Source organism: Fopius arisanus, unplaced genomic scaffold, assembly GCF_000806365.1.
Source record: "Fopius arisanus strain USDA-PBARC FA_bdor unplaced genomic scaffold, ASM80636v1 scaffold00045, whole genome shotgun sequence".
NCBI lineage: Eukaryota > Metazoa > Arthropoda > Insecta > Hymenoptera > Braconidae > Fopius > Fopius arisanus.
Genome location: NW_011887784.1, coordinates 797,053 through 819,577, shown reverse-complemented (window position 1 = coordinate 819,577; position 22,525 = coordinate 797,053). Strand labels below are relative to the sequence as shown.

Below are 22,525 nucleotides of genomic sequence, written 5' to 3'. Positions count from 1 at the left end.
CCGTTCTGGTTTTCTTCTCTAATGCAATTTAATACTATATGTCTAGATTTTATTATTTTTTTATTTCATTTTCCATTCTTTACATGTCTATAGAAAGTTTTGTTGCCATTGCCATGAATATGTGTCGTTTCAAGTACATTTGCTAAAGATGTAGTTATTTTTTTTATATGTCATTAATTTTTAATAGTTATTATAAAAACAGACATTTTCTCAGATTTTTATGTGTGTTGATAGTGTAAAATTATTTTTCTTAAAATTAAAAAAATGTTGAAATTATTTGTACGTCCTCACCCCGGTAGCTCTGACAGCTCCTCGACTCCTCGAAATCCTGGTATGAATAAATAAGTCGACACAAGCCGAAGAATTCTTTCTATGATTTTATTATTATTTTTTATTGAACCCTAGAATTACACATGACAATGGAGCTGCTGAACATCAGTGGAAGCACAACAGCCTTCAATTAGATCCACATTTGCTTTCCCAATAGTGGAGTCTGGGGTTGTACATAACGTATTGCACGCCGGAACGCCCAATTAACTGAAATAGCGTAAAAAAAATAAGAAATGATGAAAAGTGAAATTGATAAATAGAGGTTGGAGGGTAGAAGCCACTCACTTTGTTGTGGGTCTGCGAGATGGCTCGGAGGCAGTGGGTGGTGGAGGTGGTCCCCTGCGTGCCAATTCCTCGAGGTAACCCATGAGCAATCGTGTCCGCTCATGTGCTGCTGCCTCCAGTACCAAAAATCTCCTGTCCTTCCTCAATATGTCCTCGATTTCCACCAACGATGCACTGTTCTCCTGGACCTTTTTGTACGTCTTGTCAGTTATAAGTTTGGTTTCCTGGAGGAGTTCACGAAAGTCAGCTTTCGCCGCAACTAGTTTGTCTTTTATGTACTCCTTGAATTCTTTCTCACACTTTCTGTCGCTTGAGGAAAACTTTGTGTATCTGGGATCGTCTTTCAGCAATTTTTTTATGTCCTTCCAGGAGGATGTGAGTTCAGTCGATGCGCCGACCTCGTCCAGCAGCTCCCGAAATTTGTCACGTTTTTTTCTCCCCAGTTGCTCGATGTGCTCGTTGAAGAGCCGTTCTTTTTCCTCTCGGTCCAGACTCTCCGCTAATTCCCAACGGTGATCTTTGCGCAGCTGTCGTTTTGCCTCGCGCCAGGCTAAGTCTCCATTTCTCACCTGGTGATTTATAATAATCAATTGAATAAATTTAAAAATTCATCCGAGTATGCTCTTTGAAAGTGCAACGGTAAAAGGAACTGAGGTTTTCCAAAAAATAATTTATTTCTTCCAAATAAAACTTTTTCATCGATCAACCAGTGATTTCACGTACGTTTGTATCGTGGACGATATTAAACCTTCCAAAGATGTAAAAAATATTGTAATAAACAAAAATTATAATTGAACACTCGAGTGTTAGAAAAGCAAAAAAAAGAAAAAAAAAATCTCAATTCGACGTGATTGGGATATTTTCCTACCAGATCAGCGAGTAAAGCACTGAAGTGTTGCACAGCCTCTGTATGCCTGTGATGCTGTCTCTCCTTGTCCCTATCCCGCAAATGTGTGGCAAGAGTTCGTTGTACCTCGCGTTCCCTCTCCCGAAGACTAGCCTCAGCCCTTCGCTCTCGTTCGCGTTTAGCCTTTTCACGGTCCTCCTCCGAATCAGAGTGCTCATCATTTTCGTAATTCTGCAGCAACATGTAATTGTCAATTCAAATAATTTCTTTTCCATTCATTCTTATTTCTATCGATATTCCACATTATTATCATTTATCACTAGCTAATACAGTTAAAAAATGAAAATAAAACTCACATCACTGTCTTTCTTCGTCAGTTTGTCGTCAACATCCTCAATTTCTCCACTCTCTTTCTCACCCTCTCTCTTGTTCTCCTTTCCATTTTCCTCAGTGGAATTATTGCTCCTGCGTTTCTTCTCCTTCTCCTTATCTTTCTCCTTGCGCTCCTTCTTCTCCTCTTTCCTCTCCTTATCCTTCTTATCAGACTTGTGGTGGTCCTTGTCCCTATGACGATGATCCTTCTCCTTGTCCCTCTCCTTCTCCTTCTTCCTCTCGTCCTTCAACACACGCACATAATCCCGAAACCAATCCTCCCGAGTTGTCGCTGACTCGACGACGCGGTATCTCCAGTCACCCTCTAGCCGCTTCTTGCAGTCACTCCAGTGGGAATGTCTGTCGATGTCCTTGTGCTCTCTCAGCATCCCAAAGAAATCCTTTTTCACCTGAAACGGACGATTATCCTCATCAGAATCCACCAGCTCCTCTAGTTTCGACGATATTATCCTTAATTATCGAATTACAATGGTCCACTAGAGTCAAGAATTGTCAGATACTCATGCATTCGATAATGTTCCTTCACTCTTCAAACAAGTCCTTCAGCTTTGTGAACGATCGATACCTCGATAATCTAATAATTTCTAACAATTTATAAATAATGTTCAACAATTAAATCCACAATCGACAACATTGATTCTTAAAAATCTATACAATCAATAGTCTATCCACTGGGCAAAGTCTCGTAAAAAACAGTGAACGAACATTAATAATTTTCCCTCCTGAAAAAATAATGACACCGATTACATGCTGAAAAAAAAATTGATTAAACGTCCTACCAGAGTCTCCGCTAACAGAGAACACTGCATTATTCTCAATTAACGGAGATTCCGATAGTCTCTGGTGAATTATTGGAATCTGTCGTCCCCCTGAAAATCAAAAACTCATTAGTGGATTAATAACGAAGCGCAATGTGCATAAAGAAGCACGATATCCCCCCCACCCCCCGACAATATATGTGAGATAGTGCTTCGTAGAAATCGCGATTGTCGCACTAAATAGACGATAATCCAAGTCAGTTAAATAAATGAGTTCCGTACGTTGGGCCATTCGTTCTTCAAGATGTACATCCCAAAATTCATGTACTGAAGAATGATTAAGTGCATCTTACTCATTCTTTGTTACATTGGTTATAATTGGAAGATTATTGGAAGCTCAACCGACAATTCAAATCTGCTATAATCTCGCTACCTCATTTACCTCACCCAAACAATAAAATTCCTAGGGTAATTAAAGTCACTTTGACAATCTTCTCTCTTTCAATACGGGGGAAACAAAATAGCTTGCTCTTGTTCTTTCATTTCTTTGAAGTAACGAGGATTACGATTAATATACAAATACCGAGTTTTCGTTCATTCTCATGACTCTGGTTTGGAGTTAAGAATGCGGCGCGCGAGGATGTGCCAACAGTGTGCCGCGCAGTGTAGGTGGGGATGGATAAGATGACATCATCCAATGCCACCAACCAGCTTCAGAAGCCAATCCACATACGGAACCTGTCCTGCCCTGCCTCCTGACTGAAGTGGAGAGTTCAGAAACACATGAGTACATAAACGAACCGTCATAGCAATTTCTTTTTTTTTTTCTTATTTATTCACTAATTCTCTTTGGATCAATGGAAAAATTTCAGTTTACCTCTCCCAACTAACGTTATTCTCATTATACTGTCGGTGAAGATTTGTTCACCTGAACCTCTAGGCGTCAATTGGAAGAGAGTAATTTCAAAATTCTGCCTAGATTAGATTAGATAGCCGCTTGGTCCATCAAATTCGTTTGCGTGAAAGTCTTACAATTTTAACAAAATAATAACGTACCTATGACACCTGAAAGAATTTTTATTCCATTATCCCTGGAAATAAGGCAAATTATCGTCACAGTGACAGGCTGATCTTACAAATACTTAATCATTACGTTTTTTTATTTGTACTGATTTTGGTGGGGGGACGGGCTAATGGGCTGTCTCCTTGATAATATTTCCGTATCGGATGGGATGAATATTTTATTTGAAGAGGGGGATTTTACGTACCTGCTCCCTTTTTGCTGTTTTCTCCTCTTTCTCCCGCTTTCTCACTTCTAAGATGTACTCGTTGAAGAGTGATTCGCGCTCCCGCATTTTTTCAACGTTCTTGAAACGCTCGTCACGTCCGTGCTTCTGGGCAAAGTCACTGAAAGATGATCTGAAAGCAGTCAACATTTTTTTACTGTCTACTCTTTATTTTTACCCCCTATTTGTCAATAATTATCCGGTACAGAATTATTCAATACGTACTTTCCGTGGAGATTCGCTTCCTCCAGGAGTTTTTGGAACTGATCCTTTCTCTCCTTCATTTTATTCCTCTTCTCCCTTCTTTCCTCCTCAGCCCGTTCCTTCACATATTTCTCGAAGACTTGCTTGCGCTCTTTTGAAGTCAGCAGGAGATATCTGGGATCAAACACTATCTTGTGGAGCTCTTTCTCCCACGTACTGAATGCCGAGACCTTTTGACAACAAAAATTCCAACAGTCAATTACCAAAAAATGAGAAAAGAATTAAAAAATTCTCGCGACTGAATGAATATTGATGAATTGAACAATAATAATAATCTCTTACGTCCTTCTCGGCAAGCATATCCCTGAAGGATTTAATTCTCGTCTCCAGAGGGACGATAGCACGTTCTCTGGCAGCTCGAACCTCAGCCTCGATGGCAGCCTCCTTCCCAATATCGATGGTTTTCTTCTCGGTTTTTTCATCCTCATCCCCCTCCTCCTCCTCTTGTACTTCCTTTCCTGGTGCCTCTGTACAAGCAAAATAAACAAAAAAAAAACTCCAATAAAAAAAATATTTCACAAACTAATCAATACAGAGAACAAATTTTTTTTTGCTCAACATCCATCAACTTCAGGAAATAATTTATACAAGATAAAAAATTTTTTTTTTAGTGTAAATGACTGTCTGTAAAATATAAATATTTTTTTAAATAAAGAAATCATTTAAAAACCTTTGGCTTCATCCTGCCGGGCCTTTTTAGCAACCGGTGGGTCCTCATCACTGGTGTCACTGCTTTCCTCCAGCCTGGTATTCTTCTGGCCCCCAAGAGCTTCAGGAACAGTAGCCACCATTTTGTCGACATCGGGCCTTCCCAGTAGATCATCAGGCCTCTCCCACACAGATATTCTGGACGAGGGATTGTAAAAGAAGACCCTACCATCACCAGTCCAAACAACACACCAGGGTGTTCCTGGTACTGGAGTGCTCGATATGGGTCTGGATTTGTCCAAGGGTTTGGCCTCCTTGGGTGTCTCCTCCTTCTTGGCCTTGGCCTCGCCCTCCTTGAAACTCTCTTTGGTATCATTGATGCCCTCTGGCTGTTTGTCACCCTTGCCACTCTCCAGAGTACCCCCAGGAGCTACATTCGACACTGGAGGCTCTTCCGTCTTGCTGAGGGCATTCTTAGCAGACTCGAAGTCCTTGAGTGCCTGGGGTTTCTCCCAGACAGACTCCCCAGCTTTACTGTTGTAGTAGTAAGACCTGCCATCAGGTGCTCGATGCTCTGTCCAGACGATCGCTGCTGAGACTAGTTCAGAGTCGATCTGAGCGAGGATTGCAGGATCCTCAGCTGGAGTTTGTGGTGTAATTACACCGTGGGGCATCTGGGGCATACCCCAGGCTGGCTGTGGGGGTCCATATCCTCCAAATGGCTGGAAACCTGGTGGAGGCATGCCGAAAGGGGTTGCACCGAAGGGAGCTGTCATGGGGGCACCGTATTGGTTTGGCATGCGATGCTGCATGGGCACCATGTTTGGGGGAGGCTGCAGCATGTTTGTGGGGGCCGCAGGCGTAGTGGTAACTGGTGCTGGAGAGACTGTTGGGACTGCGCCGTTGGGAACAGCCTCTGGAGCTGGTTGAGGCTGACTAGCCTCGGGGGCTTCATTCAGCAATGGAGGCGGACCTGTCCCTGGGGGAGCCGTGCTAGTTGTTGAGGGGTCTGCTGGTGATGCTTCCGAGACCTGAGGTCTGCTCTCAGGTATCGAGGCTTGCTGTGGTTGTGGCTGTGGCTGGGATGCCCCTGGCGCTGTTGTCTCACGACTCGGCTGCTTTGCACCGTGCACCAACTGCTCCAACTGGACGCATGGACAAATAAAGAGTTGAGTATAGCTAGGGAATTAATATGGTCATTGAAGTCTCAGGGATGATATGGATAAGGATAAGGATTTACCTGATCTTGAACCATTACTTTGACGTTTGGCCCCTCCGGCTTGGTCCACGTTGTTTCTCTAGATCGAATATTGTAAAAATAAGACTTGCCATCAGGTGTCTTGGTTTCCACCCATACCTCTCCATTTAAATCCAGACCTGGAATGTTACTCGGTTGTTGGTTCTGTTGGGGTGGATTTTGCTGAGCTGGAATCTGCGGGTATGGCGAAATTTGAGGATAAATATGACATAAAAATACGAAACCACTTAAGATAATTAAGGTACAGAAAGCTTCTTACGCTGTTCATGTTGGGTGGCCCCATTCCAGGAGGGCCGTAATGGCTGCCCTGGCCCATGGGTCCGTTCATCATATGCGGTGGAGGCTAAAAACCCAGAAATTGCAGTTAGAAACCCTTTCAACACGAAAATACACAGAATACACTCACCATTCCCGGTGGCCCCATCAGATTCGGTGGGCCCATCATGTTGGGAGGCCCCATGGGACCCCAGCTTGGATCGAAAGGTGGAGGCCCCCTGAATCTTGGACCAGAAGGTGGTGGACAGTTCGGCCTCGGTGGGCCCTCGTATGGGTAGCCGTTGTTGGACCCTCTGTACATCGGTCCACGTGGACCAAATCCTCGACCTCGGAATCTTGGGGGACCACCTCCACGCATGCCATACTCGAAACCTCTGTCATGAGGACTTAAACGTTACATTAGTGCACATTCGACTGGGGTTTTAATTTTCAATCTGCAATATCTCCAGAATCAATGATACGACTTGAACAAACAAATGTTCTTTTTGAAAATTAAAACAATATCTTGAAAGCGAGACCGAATTGTTCAAATTTCACTCTACCAATCTGGAGGTATCAACAGTTGAAAAACAGTATTTCGTCTCAGAAAAGACTAAAAAACACGAGTCTTCAATTTTTAATAGTTCTCAAGTGATTGTACAACGTTAACGAGTGAGGGTTCATTTTAAAGCATAATATCTTAATGTACACCTCTGGAAATATTATAAATTAAAAAAAAAGTGAAAATTCCACCGACTGATCATTCATTCACCTGAAGCCACCCCGACCCCTCGGCACGAATGGTCTGTACTCTTCATTCTCATACGCGTACTCTTCAGCCTCCTCCATGGGCTCCTCCTGCTGCTCCTGATCAGAGTTAACTGGCGCCTCCTGGGGCGGCATATTCGGCTGATCGTTGGTAGTTTCCATATTATCAGCTTGAAAATCAATCATTCAACTTGTATGACTCGAAACCATCGATGCACACTCAGCCATTAATACCGCAATCACAGAGTCCTCTCAATAGTCCCCGATACTCATAGAAACAATGCCAATCAATTAAAACACGTCGCCACGGCGATGGAAAATTATATGATCACCAGGGGAATACACGTCTTGATAAAAATGCCTCTCATGTGTCCCTTGGCCGACTCTGACTTTCTTTTATCGAAACACTTCTATCTACTTATTCAATTGTTTCTTCAACTCCCAGAGCATCAGACTGTCTTCTGTTTTCTCCTCAGATCCAAATTACGGAGACTTCACAGTGCTCACCACATTTTGTTGATTCTTTTTATTTCCACCCCTTTGCTCTTATTTGTTTGAGGCGGACGCGAACAAAATGCCGGACTGAATGAAGTTTAGGGTTCAACTTCAACGACGATATCTTCTTCCTGTCGCTAATATCTCGGTGGATAAAAAAAAACATGGCCTTATCGGCCACTCTCTAGTCTCTTCCCGCCAATTTTCCTCGCCATTCTGTCCATCCCGAACGGGTAATTGGAGTTGTTGATTGTCGATTATTCAATTTCGTATTGGTAATTTATAGTGATTTATATTGATCATGGTGATCGAAACGCAATCCCTGGAGAAGTTTCGCCTGATGAACGAGAACGGTGAGACTCCCACGTTCGAGAGAGCAACTGTGGACTTGAAAAACTTCAGTACAAGATTCAGTCAACAGAATAAACAATTCTCCAAACAATTTTTCCATGTTTATGCCTGCAGACTCGAAGAGTTGAGGGGAAGTCTTACGGAGAATGCTCATAAAAAATGGGGTAAGTGAGCCAAAATAATTATTAATTTTCATTAATTTTTAATACGACAAAATCTTCATTTTAATACATATCTCATGGAGTTCATTTTCGGGAGTAATTTCCCATTATGATTTGCCAAAGTTTTTGTCACCTGTTGAATTCTTTTGAATGCTTTGAGAAAATTATAAATAAATTAATGGAACATCGCAAAAACCTCCAGGAGAAGACGTAAAAATCCTGAAGCTATCAGAATTGGAGGACCTCGAGAACTCTCGTTGCGTAATAATAGGTACGATGTTCAAACACCAGTTGTGGAAGCCATCGATCCTGCGAGAGCTGAACGAAGAGACTCAGGATTCCGGAGTGATCCCCGAGAAGCACGAGAATTACTGCAGCGATAAGGACGTTCCTTTCTTGGAAGACGAAATGTTGAGAATCAAGATAGTGGGTCCCAGAGTGGAAATATCAGAGATAGTGACTGGGATAGTGGTGGCAGTCCTGGGGCAGAAGCTGGAGGATGGGACCTTCGAGGTTGAGGACTGGTGTTATCCAGGATGTGCGCCGAAGGGCATTCGAAATGATGCAGTGGTCGATGGAAAAGTCGTACTGGTCTCTGGGCTGGATTTAGCTCATCATTCAGGTACCCTGGCCCTGGAATTCCTCACAGAGTGGATCACGGGGATGGCGGGAACCCTGACAGCTCAAGAAGACATCTCTAAGATCGTCAATTTCATAATCGCTGGGAACAGCGTGAAGACTACAGCCTCGGATTGCTACACCTCGACGAATGGTCTCATGACGAACAGAGCTCAGGAGTCTGCGGAGGCCTCTGAAATCTCCTCGGCAGTGAAAAAACTTGATGAATTATTAATGAATATCCTTGAACATTGCCCCGTCACCCTCATGCCAGGACAGCACGATCCCACAAACCTCATGCTTCCTCAGAAGCCCATTAACCGTTTCATGCTGAAGGGCGCCCACAAGTACGAGAACTTCAGGGGTGTTCACAACCCCTGGGTGGCCACCATCGGGGGCAGGATGTTCGCTGGCTCCAGTGGACAACCCATCGAAGACATTATGAGGGTGTGTGGGGAGGCGAGTAAGACAACCCCCGTGGAGTGGCTCGAGAGAACTCTCCTCTGGAGACACTATTGTCCAACTGCCCCCGACACTCTTCCCTCTTATCCTTATCATGATAAGGATTTGTTTATCATGCAGGAGTGTCCGGACGTTTATTTCGTGGGGAACTGTGAGAAATTTGAGAGTAGAATGTTCAAAGGTGAGCGAGTTGTGATTGATCTGGTTTAAATAATTTATTTTTGAGAATATTTGAGTTGGAATAGTTGATATTCTCGGCATGAGTTATTTTTTAACGATAAAAAATATTCCCGAGGTCTGAAAAGGTTGAAAAACTACAATTACAATTGGTACTTCACATATTTCACATTTGTTATGTCTTTTTTTCATCTGATAGGTGAGAATGGAGAGGAAGTTCGAGTAATCTCTGTACCAAAATTCTCCACGACCAATACAGCAGTCGTCCTGGACCTGAAAACCCTCGACGTCAATCCCATCTACTTCCAAAATAATTAATCAATTAGTAATCATAATTTTTATACTGTTATACGCCTCAAGTACTCGAATTACACAAAGAAAAAAAAACTCTTGACTTGGCACTTTTTTATTTCAGTGTTTGATGAATCGTCCGAAATATAAATACATTTCACTTTCCATTCATTTTGTTCCTGTTTGTTGTATAAAAGAAAAAAAGCTGATGAAAACAAATGCGACCAGTGAGATTCAGTGTACGCTCTCGAGAACAATTAATTTTCCCTATTTCCGAAAAACCTTACAAATGATGGGAGATACAGGGCATAGAATCGCATTCATGACTAATTAAACAGTGAATTCTGAGTTAAAAATGAAAAAAACTTGACATAATATCAGTTCTCTAAACGCGTTTTCAATTTCATTTACTAGTGAAGAAAGACGGCATTAAATTGAATTAAATTAACATTCGCTGCACTGCTCGACAATTTTTTAATTACACTTGTTTATAACTCCCTAAGTTCATTTTTTTTTTAATCATTTTCTATTTTTCTCAATTTTTTTTTCGTATTCACAAGAAAATAAGCGCTCGAGGTAATTCAGTTTAACTTGCATCCCTCCTGCGAATTGATTATAAGCGATTAAATGATGTTATAAAATTTATATTTATAATACACTTTACAGAATCGTAATACTATTAACTTAAGGTGCATGTCACATTACCGACAGCTATATATAACAAATTGACAGGAATACCATCCAGATAATTAATAGACGGGTTTTCAGTGAGACACGCACGACAGCCAGTTAGAGTTTGTTTGACAATTATCATTAACATCTCCTATCTTTTGGCTGTCGAGCGTATTCTCTCCTTTTCAGCGTCCCTGTCGTCCGCTTCTGTCCATTCCGGGTCGTTGGGGTCTTCGCCATCTGCATCGCAGTAAGCTGACTCGGTTGTGTCAGATTCTGAGGGGTCCAGCTCTACCTCCTGCATTCAAAAGTCTGTGAGAAAAAAACCACTCGAGGGAGGGAGATTTTCATTGTTGGGATTTTATTACCTCATCGATCTTCTCTTCCGGGGGGGCTAGAGCTGGTGGTGTGTTCTGCCAATGGCCCGCCGGCATCGCCTCGAGCATCTTGTCGTACAGCTCCTCTGGCAGCGGGAATATTCGGGGTTCGTACGGCAGAACCTGATTTGCGCGACAAATTTTACAAATTTAAAATTTCTCAATTCTTCATGCGCAAGAAAAATTCCGTAATATTTTCAAATGATAACAAAACATATGGATTCAATTTCAACGTCTTTGATCTCGATGATTTTTTAATTTGTGAAAATATTTTTTTTTTGGGAATATTTCACTTTTTTTCAGTCATCCTTCAGGTTTTTCAAATTCAAAATTCATATGAGATTTTTCAATGGAAGTCATTGTGGTCGAGATAATTATAAAAAATAATCACTCACTTCATTCTCGTCTTCGTGAATGGAACTCGCAGCATCTTCCTTGGTGACTCTCATCGACGACGAGTTGGTTCGTCGTCGAACTGTACTCTGCAGGGTAGAATTGCGATGATCCATCATAGCGTGATGTTCGGTTTCCAGTGTTCCAGAGGGTGTGGCTGGGGGAGAAGTAATGGGTGTGACATCACCACCGAAATCACTGGCATGAGGTGACATTGGATCTGGACAAAAATGGATTGCAAATGATTAGAACTCCTGACTCTGTTAATTCTCTGATAAAATCTATCTCGTTCGCATCAATACCTGGTGTATTTGCACCGCTGTCTGCTCGACTGTCTGCTCGACGATTATGACGAAATCTATTGTTGGGCAGCTTGTTCAGCAAACTCTTAAATCGTTTGCTCTCCTCGCGCTCACTCCTCTCATGCCTCAGCATAATCGTCTCCTCAGACATATCCTCGAACTAAAACGAAAGATAATAAAAGTCTCAAGAGATTACGTAAACAAACGATAATTAACGATTAGTCATTGAAACGAGGCTTACATCACTGTCTTGACTAGGCCTGTGCATTACACCGTTCTTTACATCCGTTTTTGTCAGGTCTCCACATATCCTCCACCTGAGAAACACAAATTCGAGAATCGTTAAAAGAGAAAGCTCATTGCCAAAAATGGTAATCCATGAACACAGGGTCGTTAATTAAATTATGCAGTGGGAGTTTGAATGGACGTTCAGTTATTTTCGATTTTTTTTTCAATTCAACATACGTACAGTAATTCTCGTAAGGACCATTTATTAAATCAAATAAAAAATGAATTTTTATCTCGGATATCTCAACCCAACGGTAGAATTTCACAAACTGAAAACTCATTTGAAACCCCCCCCAAAAATAAATAAAGGAATAATTTCCAATAATTACAGGTCGACCGAGCAAATTCCCACTAAACGATAAAACAACTCACTTTGGTGTTAGAATTTCCTTATACTGTAGCTTCTCGAGTCTAGCAGATGCAGCCACGCTGTACGGAATAACAATATTGTCGATATCATATGAATTTCGTCTGGGCCTATGCTGTGAATTTGAATTTCTCTCCTTAGTGGGTCCTTTTTCAGTGGTGGCAGTGGGATGCTGCGAGGGCGAAGGCACTGGTGACGAGTGTTTACTTGAGCTAGACTGTGCACTGATATCGTCATCATCATCAGGATGTGACACCTTGGGTGCCCTCTTCCTGATACCAAGTCCCTTACCCTGTCCCCCCAGCTCCCTCTTGCCCTTGAGCATCTTCCTCTTGATTCTTGCTGATAGTAACGCGGACGATGCCTTTTTAATTCTCGTTGTGGTGGTGTACTTGGTCCGATGCTCTGGTAACTTTGCTTTGCTTCGTCTATCCGAGGAGTCCTTATCCTTCGCCCTGGCACTTCGTGCATTGGCGCGAATGATTTTCTGCTGCCAGTCAATGGTCTTCATAATTGCTTCAAAGTGGGTGCTGTGGGTGACGTCCTCAGGGAAAGAGAGGACTGGATGATAGGAAGGATCGACCAGGGCAATTCTTTCAGGGACTGAGAGCAGTTCGAAGGGCTCCTGAGGCTGCATCGAGTCACGTCGACCTGTGCAAATGGCGCATGATGCCAGACTTCCATCGCACTCGCATCTCACTGTCGATGGTCTTGCTGCACGTTTCGAGTACTCGTGCAGACCTTCCAGCCTCAGTAATTTTCGCTTTCTGTAGACATCCCAGAGGAAGGGGCGCGTTCTACTAGTTGAAGGACTCCCCTCGCTCTCTGATGTACTGTGTCGAGACGTTGAACCTGGCAAAACACCACTGTAACCGTTCACTGTTTCGGCGTTATCCAGGTATGCAAGACCCTTTGACAGCCTCATCTGACGCTGCAACTCATTGTGCTGGCGGATCTTGTACTCCAGGTCCGATATCTGCGCCTGCAGCCACGTCCACCGGGAAGCTATACCTGCACGCTCCTGGGCGTACTTCCACCCCGCTCTTTTCGATCTGGTGGAGAAAACATGTTTATTCTGTTAATTTAACATATCCAGGTGTTTGAATTTTCGTCTGGTCAAGAATTGTGGAGGTAGAATTATTTTTTTATCGATTTTTCATTTGTATGTAATATGTGATTTTAAAATAAATCGAATTTGCTCTGGAGGAAGATCTATGGAATAAATGGCACTCACAAACAATTGGAATATAATTCCAATGATGTCGAATATTCGTTAATTTTTAGATTTCTTCCAACGTAATTTGATTGAGAAATTCACTTATCACCGTAATTATTGGAATCTGAGAATATATATAATGTTTATGAGTGTTAGTAATTGTCTAGAACCGAGCTAATTCATTTTCGAATCGGTTGCTAGAGGTTCTCGGTGAAACCCCAATTGGACATTCATAATGCACGATGAATTCGTATCACCGTCGAGGGGATGGAAATCAATGCGAGGGCTATTAAATTTTAACGAGCAATAATTCTCAAGCACATACTACTTGAAATTCTTCCCATAAAAATTCTTCCACGAGCATCGCCGAAAAATGAATCCCCCGAAAACTGGAATTGCGTCATTGCTCATCTCATTTCAGTCGACAGAAATATTTTCAGAACGTCAGTAAAACGTAGATAACAAGGTCGATTCCAAAACATTTGTAAATAATTCTGTACCACGCCAATGAGTCAATAAAACACTAAGCATGAGTCATCAATAATTAATCATTAATTACGAAAGTCATTATAAATTATTCTTGTAGATGTTCCACACCGAAAAAATGTCTCTAACCGAAATAAAAATCAAAAACATTGTACCAGTGATTTCCTTCTACAAAAGTTTTTGATTTCGTAATTATGATCAAAAGAGTTAGTCCCCGATTTATACCGATGATGCAACATCACTGCGTGTGAGCAAATCTCCCGCTCAATGGCCACGTGGAACTACTAGAATCATCAGAATTCATTGCATCGAAAAATAAAACCTCAACGACAAAATGTCAAACTATTAAAACAAAAATAAACAGAAATACTATCAATCAATGAAAGATGATTGACCTGATGAAACCTCCAGGCCCGATAACCCACGACTTACATAGATAATTGTTGTTGATGAAGATTATTATAATTCTGCATCTCATCACAGCTCTCGCCCCCACTGCTGGATGCAGTGCAATCAGAATCAAGATGTGTCTCGACAGTGTGAAGCTGTGTAGCTAGTGATCCAGCAACATTTTCCACTTGTTCACTATTGAGTTTAACATGAGCTGATGTAAAAGGCGAGTGTCTGCTACCAGATCCTCCAGGCACTCCAATATCTCTGGAGCCGGCCCCAAAATACCTGCAGTAATTCTTCTGCCTGTTGCCCTGTGCAGTAACAGTATTGCTCTGTGCAGCGCATGACTTTTCAAGACTCCTGATAAAAGCATTCAAATCCTCAGGTATCTGGGGTAGACTCCTGGGTGCCCCCTTGGTTGCCCCAATGCTCTGCAGCTCCTGCATAAAATACTTCTTAACACTGTGATGAGCAAGCTCAAGTACCCCAGTGCTCTCCTCAGCAATATGCCTGCCAATGGTTCTGGCCTGTAATTTTCTGAGCCGCCTCATGAGAAAAGCAGTCCTCCTGTCCTGCTCAAAGCTCCTATGCTGTACCCCCTCGTGCTTATTCCCCAGAAGCTGCTCCCTCTGAGCCTCAACACTCTCCTCAGCCTCAGCAATATTCAAATGCCCAAGATTAATTCCAATATTGTCACTGACAAGCCCCATAACATCAACATCAACGTCGTTGAGCAGATCTGGCAGGGAGGAGAAACCCTGGGACATGTTAAAAGTACCAGACCCCTCATTACCACCGCCACCGATCTGCTCATCCTCAATCTCCTGAATAACATCGAGAATATCATCAACATTCTGAGATATATCACCAACATTGTCCTCAATGTCAGCACTGATGTCCATGATACTCCCCTCAATATCCTTATCGTCAGCATTGATAATGGGCGCAACCATTGGTGCAACATCAGTTTTAATAAATCCCATCTCGTCGTTTTGCTCACCAGCAGATGGCTCGCTCATTATAGCGTCACTCACCTCAGACACTTTGCTATCCTTATGACCAGGACGTTTAACAACATCCAAGTCAACGTGACGTTTATCGTAATTATCCTCCTCAACTCTGAGTATATCGATGTCCTTGGAAAAATCAGTGGGTATCAGGTCATCACTTGCATCAAGTACACACTTTGACAGGCAATCGATACCATTTTCATACTTTGAATTGATAACATCACGTATTAGATCCTTGGATATGCCGCGCAGGCACTGCTCGTCTATTTTAGTTGGCTGTACGTTTGCTGTTACAACGAATTTAGCAAGTACAGCGCGATTGTTACAGACCTGCGCAGCCTTATCTGGGGATAGAAAACCACCAGATGGTAATGGGAGTATGTTGTTGGGCTTTTGAGGACCACCTTCCGTCAGAGCAGGGGCCATCACTGCCACTGACGTTGACGGTGACACTGCCTCGACATCCAGAGGCTCCCAACTGCACCTACACCCGCGCCTGTGCTGCTCAGGCGCCCTACTCACTCCCATTCATCCATCACTCACTCCTCGAACGTGGGGAAGGCCCTTCTGCTTTTATTATTTTTCTTTATCCTTTTCTTTTTCCTTTAACTTTTGATTTTCCTCTCTGACTTCTATCATCAATGTCTTATCTTTCTCTTCCGGCCACCTGGACGCAAGACATCATCAGGCTCTAGTGTGGCGGGTTATCATCTCTCTGTGGGCAAACAAAAACACAGAGTTATTTATTTTAAAGAGATTTTCAGATTATTTTCAAGAGATTTTTAAGGTATAAACATTAATTTTATAAATATCACACATTTTGTCAACCCAATCATTTCCAGGAAAACCTCATTAAATGTATTAATTATGTCGGAAGATGATCATGTTAGTGTCGAGATAAAGGGTAAGTCGACTCGTTCCTCAATCGAGAGATCGGGGATCATCTCTGAATCTGAGAGAGGAACTGAGATTTTTCATAAGACCTTTTTTGTTGAGTGCACAGAGGACTACCAGAGAGGTCTTATAAAAATTCCCATCACTTCTTACTGATTGTTTTTTCGTTATTGACTTGATATTCAAAAATTGATCGAAATACTTCTGACGAAAAATATGAAATGTTGATATGAAATTATGACAAGAGAATTGCCTTGTTTTAGTAAAAATATTCCTCTCACTTAAAAAAACAAACATTTGCCAAAAATTATGATTTTTCATAGCCTACGCATCTCAGCCTTTACTAACCTCTTTCTTAATTATTGAACTTTGGATTCCAAGTGCAGAACAGGAAAATTCACGTTATCAGAAGACGTAATTTAGACACTAGTGTAGATATCCTCAGGGTTAATCTGCGATTACGAACGGATTTATTAGAATCACTTAGAATTCACATTTTCTCATTTACGCACAACGCAATTTAAAAAAATCACATTCCCACGAAACTACTTAATCCTAAATTGAAAACACTTGTTTACCCTAACCGACGATGAAAAAAAAAAAACAGAAAAAAAACCACCGCAACAAAGAAAAACGTCTCTCAACTACCAAACGACGTATTGAAAATATTAAAATGGTTTTGTTTTGATGCATCGATGCATTGATTAGGTCGTCAACATGGCAATTTAAAATTCCGGGAAGACAATAGAAACATTGGAAAATCTCTAATGATAAAATAAAAGAGCCGGCTCTTGGAGGGCGTCACCGAAGCCGGGGGCCCTCTCAGCCTGACGCATCACCACGTGATCCCCAGAATTTTCATTTGAGCCTCGGACCAGTCCCCCCAGGTGCTCACGTAAGCCCCATCATCGAGGATCCTCACACGCCGCTCGTTGCATAATTCCAACGTCTTACCTAACCCCGCAAAAAATTCCCGGATAGAAAAATAAAAAATAATTTAAAAAAAAAAACCCGAACCCACCAGAGATTCCCCGAACCCTCAACCATTCGACGATTGTACTTCCACGTATACTAAATACACCGAGACGAGGACGGAGTGAGGAGAAGCCTCTCTCGCGCCGACGTTGAGCCACGGGAGGGCGAGAGGAGCGAGAGGGGCGCGGCGTGATGGCGACGATTCACACACGCAATAAATAATAATCGAGTTCAACGACAGAGACACCTCCCCCCAGGTGCCATCATCTCCAGCTTGTTCCCCCCAAAAAAAAAGCCCCCCTTCCCTCAGATAACACCTCACCCTGAAATTCACCTCAAACTATTCTGTTTGAAAAACCACGCGTTTGACCCGCACAGAGCGCTGTCGGTTGTGCGACTAGCGGAAATGGCGGCGGCAAAAAATCCGGAGAAAAACGCTGGGAAAAGAGAAAAAAAAATTGAAGAAAGAATTCCTATAACTCCGCGTCCTTTACCCATCAATCCCGGCTATCCTCTCACAGCACAGTCCACGGTCTTTGTCACTGTCCCCATGCCCCTCGATACCCACAGGCCCGAATTCACTGAATAAATCGACAATACAGAAATCACGGGAATAAATCCACCGATTAAATTCACCACAGATATTCACAGTGAGAACTTAAATCATCAGCGTTAATTCCAAGGCACGAGTTAACTTCGCGTCACGCTCACCACGAGCTCCCGCACTCCCTTATCCCACCGAAAACTCCCTCCCCGCCCTCTGTACCCACCGTGAAAGCCCAGCAGCCCCTGGAATCCCTAACAAAAAAAAAAACTGATATATATGTACAACGCAGATATTAACTCGTCACACCCAAACCCGTGTACAATTGCCATCCGAGAGCACGTAATAACGTACATATACCGTATCCAAATTCCATCACATCACACACCACTGGGCATCAACTGAATAATCCTTGTTTGGCCGTAATTTTCAACATGACGCGTTTACGACGAGCGTTTTTTTTTTCCTTCGGTGCCCGTTCAGTCCTGCTAAAAACTCCTGACGCTCTTGCCCGCCGATTCCTCTTGTTTTCTCCCCTCCCTCTATCCACTATTCTACCCCCCACCACTTATCTATTTTTCTTCAACGTCGATTGAGTGCTCGTCTTTTTCTACTGCACTCTCGTCCCCGTTTTCCCTTTCAATGCACTATAGGAACACGAGTGTTGCTTACAGCGTCACGACTCCAACGTTGGCGCACCCGAAAAAATGGAATGATAGCAGAGAAACGACTGTCTTTTGCTCAAACTCACGCAGTCACTCTTCACCCCTCATTACCCCTCAGTGCCCCTCATTCCCCCGTAATTCCTACACGTACCCATCGTTCTGCCACTCCAGGACCATCTACCTCCCCTCTGACGCCTGCCTCCGACCCTCTGTCACCCGCTGAGGGTTGCCATGTCGAGGTCAACGATTTGGAGGAATTTGGGGATGAACGCGAGGTTTTAGGAGGGCTGAGGCAATTTTTGGAGGATCGCTTTGGTAAGTCCTTCGGTATTGATGTGAGGATCCGGGCATCTGGGAGGGGGTGAGGCTTGTGCGAGTTTTGATGGATTCACCAATGGGCGGGCCGCGATGGCGAAGCCGATGGCGAGGGCCAATCCCAGGATAACTGATTGGAAATTGCGACTTGGCCTGATTTTCATCGGGGAACGCGTTTCAGGGGGCAGGTTGAAAGATGGCGCCAGGGGATTTGCTGTGTTCGGAGAAAATCGATTGGCCGAAAATCGATGGAAAAGGGATTGTGGGTCTCGACCACTTGTTTTGGAATTTTTGAAAATCCATTAGTCCACGTTTCGTTAGTAATTATAAATTATTATAAATGTGATTATTATTCGGCTGGACAAGTTATTGCAGCTGATCCGAAAATTTTCTAAATAAAATTCAATGTTTTCAAGAATCGATATTTCAGTGTTCAGTGGTGATTATTAATTTCTTTTCAAAATGAATTATTATATTTGATGCCGAGTTCTATTTTTTTCGTCACACGTGAGATGGAAAATTAATCAGATTTATTATTTCTTTCAAATTTAACCGCTTATGTTTGCTTTTGTTTGGTCAAAAAATCAGAAAAAATTACGCCCTTTGAACACAATTATGAAAAAATAATTAATCGAGGGTTGGATACATCGAATAAAAATATCGATTTTCTCACCAGTATCAGTTTTTTCGATTAATCGGCGATGATAGTAGATGTCGCGATAATGGGGTTTTGGAGGGTTGGAGATGCCTCTCTGGAGTCCACCTAGGTAGTTTATGACTGGGAGGTGTTGAGAATGGTGCTGTAAATAAATACTCTGTCAATTGTCAAGGTAAGTCAGGATAGATTTAATATAAACGTCATCCGGTGACATGTACTCATCATATTCTTCCAACTCCCAGAGTTTTAAAAACTCTTCACGACTTTGACCAACATGCAAATGAAAACTGACACATCGGAGCGACGTTTCGAGATAGAATGTAAGCTAGAGGCTGAGATGGCCTCGATGGAGGCTCTCCGAGATGCAGAGGATCGGAGTAAAAAGCTGACAAGTGGAATGGTTGCAATCCTAGGGTCCCTGGAGCAGAGGCTTGCGACCCTCCGACGAACAATTCTCCCAGTGTACAACGAAACAGGAAATCTCCAATGCCAGCAGCAAAACATAGAGCGGACCCTGAATGCCCTGGACCACGCGATCGGTTACTACGGGGTATGCCAGGAGGTGGAGGGTGCAGTGAGAAGTGGTCCCGGTGGAGCTGGGGGACTCGACGGCTTCCTCGACGCCATGAACCGCCTCTACAACGCCGAGAGATACTTCCAGAAGAACAATCCTAGCTCTGTGGAGCTGGAGAACATCTCGACGCTGTTCAACGTGGGCCTGGACTCGTTGTGTTCAGAATTCCACGATATCCTGGCGAGACAGAGCAAGCCTATCCTCCCGATTGTCCTGCTGGACCTCATTGGCTCCGACGAGGACACCAGCGGAGAGGACGCACCTCAGTCCCTCAATCAGCTTCCAGAAAGCGCCCTGGGGGACCTAGTGAAGATCGCTGGATGGTTGGACGAGAGGGGCCACCGAAGACACGCAAAAATCTACTCGTCTGTGAGATCAGGCGTTGTCCTGAGATCCCTCGAGCTCCTCAAGGAGCACCAACGCTCTGCCTCTGGAGGAAGCACCCACGCCGGCAGCCCCATGCCCAGATCCAAATTCGCTCATCGACACTCCATTGCTTCTGGGGTAGAGGCCACATCCAGAAGAACATCCAAACGCCTCCAGCACGCCATCGAGAAAAAAGCCAGCAAAATGCTCATGAGGGCCTCACAGTCCACTGGCATTGGCCTCGCATTCCCCTCCTCCAGGAAACCCATGCCCTCTTTACCTTCCAATTATGCCCCTGAAGATGCTGCACCTGATGAACAGGAAATGGAGAACTATTTGCTACTGACTGCTGGTCTACACAGGCTGATGCAGGCCGAGAGAAGTCTCGTGGCCAGGATCATACCCAGTTTGCTACAGCCACAGGTACTCGAAGCAACTGTCAGGGATGCTATGGATCTTGTTGCACATGATGGTGAGAGCATCGCTACAAGGGCCAAGAGGTGCATCACCCGTAGGGACTTCTCGGCTGTTCTCGTTGTATTTCCCATTCTCAAGCACCTCGGGGAACTCAAGCCCGATCTCGAAAGGACTGTTGAGGGATGTGACTATGCACTCAGGTCCAAATTCGCCTCGGTTTTGAATACTCTCAATACGACGGTGAGTGATAGGGGATGTTTGGACATTATTGCGAGAGTTTATTACTTATCAGTACTCTGGATTTCATTATCTATCTTTAATCCGCGTGGAATGCACCATTAGCTGATGAGGAAAAATCGGTTAAAAGAAATGAGTAATGCCTCAATATTCTAAGAATTTATTTTGGAATATGTGATAGGGAGCGAAAGCTCTGGAAGACTTCGCTGAAAGCGTGAGAAATGAGTCTGGAGCTGCACTCCCTAAAGATGGAACTGTAGCCGAGTCCACGAGCAATGTACTAGTATTTCTCGAGCAATTATCTGAGAACGCCGAAACAGCGGGAATCGTCCTACGCAGGAACAATGAGGTCGAGTCGATATCGACGTCCAGTGCGAAGCAGACGGAAAACACCCACAGGGTTCTCCTCGGTGTCTACATCAGTGAGTTTTTATCGGACACTGAGAAAAACAATTTCCTTTGCCAAGAATATTTTATAATGACAAGAAAATATATTTGGCAAAAGAAATCTATTTTCTCCGTGAATGCAGTGATTGATTGTCTATTTACTAATTTACTCGTTTCCTTGCGCCAGAGAAAGTCCTCGCGCAGCTGAATCTCGCACTCGTCAGCAAGAGTGATACCTCATACTCCGATCCAGCTCTGAGGGCTCTATTCAAGTTGAATAATCATAATTACGTAGTGGAGAAACTGCGCAACAGTACTCTGTTGGAACTGCTACTGTTGGCAGAATCCACTGCTGCACAGACTTATCAGGATCTTCTCATTAAGGACAAGACTAATTACGTTTCTGCTACATTTGCCAAGGCACGAACGTTTCTAGAGCATTCTGCTGATGAAACGGGTGTGTAAATTCAATATTTTCACGTGTGAAACCCCAATTTAATATTATTTAATGATTCGGAATGATATTTTAAGAGGTTTTACTGCTGAAATTTCGCGGTTTATCTTACTAATTTACTAATTTGTCAATCAGATAATATTTTTTAATTCAAGAGAGATAACAGAATTTTCCTCGCGACTTTTTACGTAAAAATGATGCAATCTCTTAAATCCTGAGATATTGTTTGAAAAGGATTGCCAATTGATTTGTTACTCTAGACTTGAATATTCTCGATGTTCCAGAGCTAGCAGTGAAATCCCTGAAGGAGCGTTTCTCCGGCTTCTCCCGAGAGCTCGAGGAAGCAGCGAAGAACCAACGAACCTATTCAGTGCCTGACGCTCGTCTTCGGGAGACCCTCCGTCGAGAGCTCCAGCAGTCGCTCGTTCCCCAGTACTCGATATTCTACAACAAATACAGAAACACTCCGTTCTCGAAGAATCCAGCGAAATACATAAAATACACACCGGAACAAGTGACAGCCTTGATAAAAATATTTTTCGATACTGCGGCTTGAGGAAGAGAGATATGTCACTGTTTTAGTAAACACCCATTTAATAAAGCAAATTTAGTTACAATATCTATAATAATTCCATGCTTTCGATGGCTCGAGTTGACTCCCAGTTGAAACCTGATTTATCATTCTCCACTTAAATAAATCATGAAAAATTTTCCAGTCAGTAGATCGCAGAGTGAATACTTGAGGGATCTTGCGCATAATAAACCAGGCACAGGATATTTACCAGCCCAATTTTTATGCAACAATCCACATAAAAAAAATACTCTCCCCTCAAAAAGCACAACTCAGCCACTCGACAAATTTTCCCGTAATTTCCATTTCGTTTTTTG

The 22,525-nt window shown here is 43.1% G+C and overlaps 4 protein-coding genes across 14 annotated transcripts; 2 read left to right on the top strand and 2 right to left on the bottom strand.

Moving 5' to 3' along the window:
• Positions 1-364: 364 nt before the first annotated feature.
• Positions 365-7,697, bottom strand: LOC105267260 (transcription elongation regulator 1). Of its 2 annotated transcripts, none has more exons than XM_011305981.1 (12): positions 7,097-7,697; positions 6,476-6,731; positions 6,329-6,412; positions 6,052-6,243; positions 4,834-5,956; positions 4,446-4,630; positions 4,125-4,333; positions 3,882-4,032; positions 1,819-2,244; positions 1,484-1,693; positions 616-1,184; positions 365-537 (listed from the first exon to the last, which is right to left on the bottom strand). In XM_011305981.1, the coding sequence occupies exons 1-12, from the start codon at positions 7,276-7,278 to the stop codon at positions 534-536; spliced, it is 3,591 nt and encodes a 1,196-aa protein (XP_011304283.1). In that variant the 5' UTR covers positions 7,279-7,697; the 3' UTR covers positions 365-533. The 2 variants fall into 2 exon arrangements, with proteins under 2 accessions (XP_011304283.1, XP_011304285.1); XM_011305983.1 differs by having other exon boundaries at positions 6,476-6,719.
• A 60-nt stretch (positions 7,698-7,757) lies between these two features.
• On the top strand, positions 7,758-10,117 carry LOC105267259 (DNA polymerase delta small subunit-like). The gene is made up of 3 exons (XM_011305980.1): positions 7,758-8,102; positions 8,302-9,360; positions 9,556-10,117. Exons 1-3 carry the CDS (start codon positions 7,889-7,891, stop codon positions 9,672-9,674), a joined length of 1,392 nt encoding a protein of 463 aa, XP_011304282.1. The 5' UTR covers positions 7,758-7,888; the 3' UTR covers positions 9,675-10,117.
• Positions 10,118-10,275: 158 nt separating this feature from the next.
• nsl1 (non-specific lethal 1) lies at positions 10,276-18,469 on the bottom strand. Of its 9 annotated transcripts, none has more exons than XM_011305973.1 (9): positions 18,381-18,469; positions 16,394-16,497; positions 14,181-15,866; positions 12,052-13,098; positions 11,633-11,708; positions 11,392-11,551; positions 11,092-11,309; positions 10,688-10,819; positions 10,276-10,617 (listed from the first exon to the last, which is right to left on the bottom strand). In XM_011305973.1, the coding sequence occupies exons 3-9, from the start codon at positions 15,677-15,679 to the stop codon at positions 10,471-10,473; spliced, it is 3,279 nt and encodes a 1,092-aa protein (XP_011304275.1). In that variant the 5' UTR covers positions 15,680-15,866; positions 16,394-16,497; positions 18,381-18,469; the 3' UTR covers positions 10,276-10,470. The 9 variants fall into 9 exon arrangements, with proteins under 9 accessions (XP_011304275.1, XP_011304279.1, XP_011304270.1 ...); XM_011305977.1 differs by lacking the exon at positions 18,381-18,469 and adding an exon at positions 18,237-18,324; XM_011305968.1 differs by lacking the exon at positions 18,381-18,469 and adding an exon at positions 17,919-18,216.
• Positions 18,458-22,456, top strand: Exo70 (exocyst complex component 7). Of its 2 annotated transcripts, none has more exons than XM_011305978.1 (6): positions 18,458-18,544; positions 19,253-19,374; positions 19,445-20,799; positions 20,978-21,218; positions 21,371-21,640; positions 21,922-22,456. In XM_011305978.1, the coding sequence occupies exons 3-6, from the start codon at positions 19,477-19,479 to the stop codon at positions 22,191-22,193; spliced, it is 2,106 nt and encodes a 701-aa protein (XP_011304280.1). In that variant the 5' UTR covers positions 18,458-18,544; positions 19,253-19,374; positions 19,445-19,476; the 3' UTR covers positions 22,194-22,456. The 2 variants fall into 2 exon arrangements, with proteins under 2 accessions (XP_011304280.1, XP_011304281.1); XM_011305979.1 differs by having other exon boundaries at positions 18,460-18,544; positions 19,256-19,374.
• The last annotated feature ends 69 nt before the right edge of the window (positions 22,457-22,525 follow it).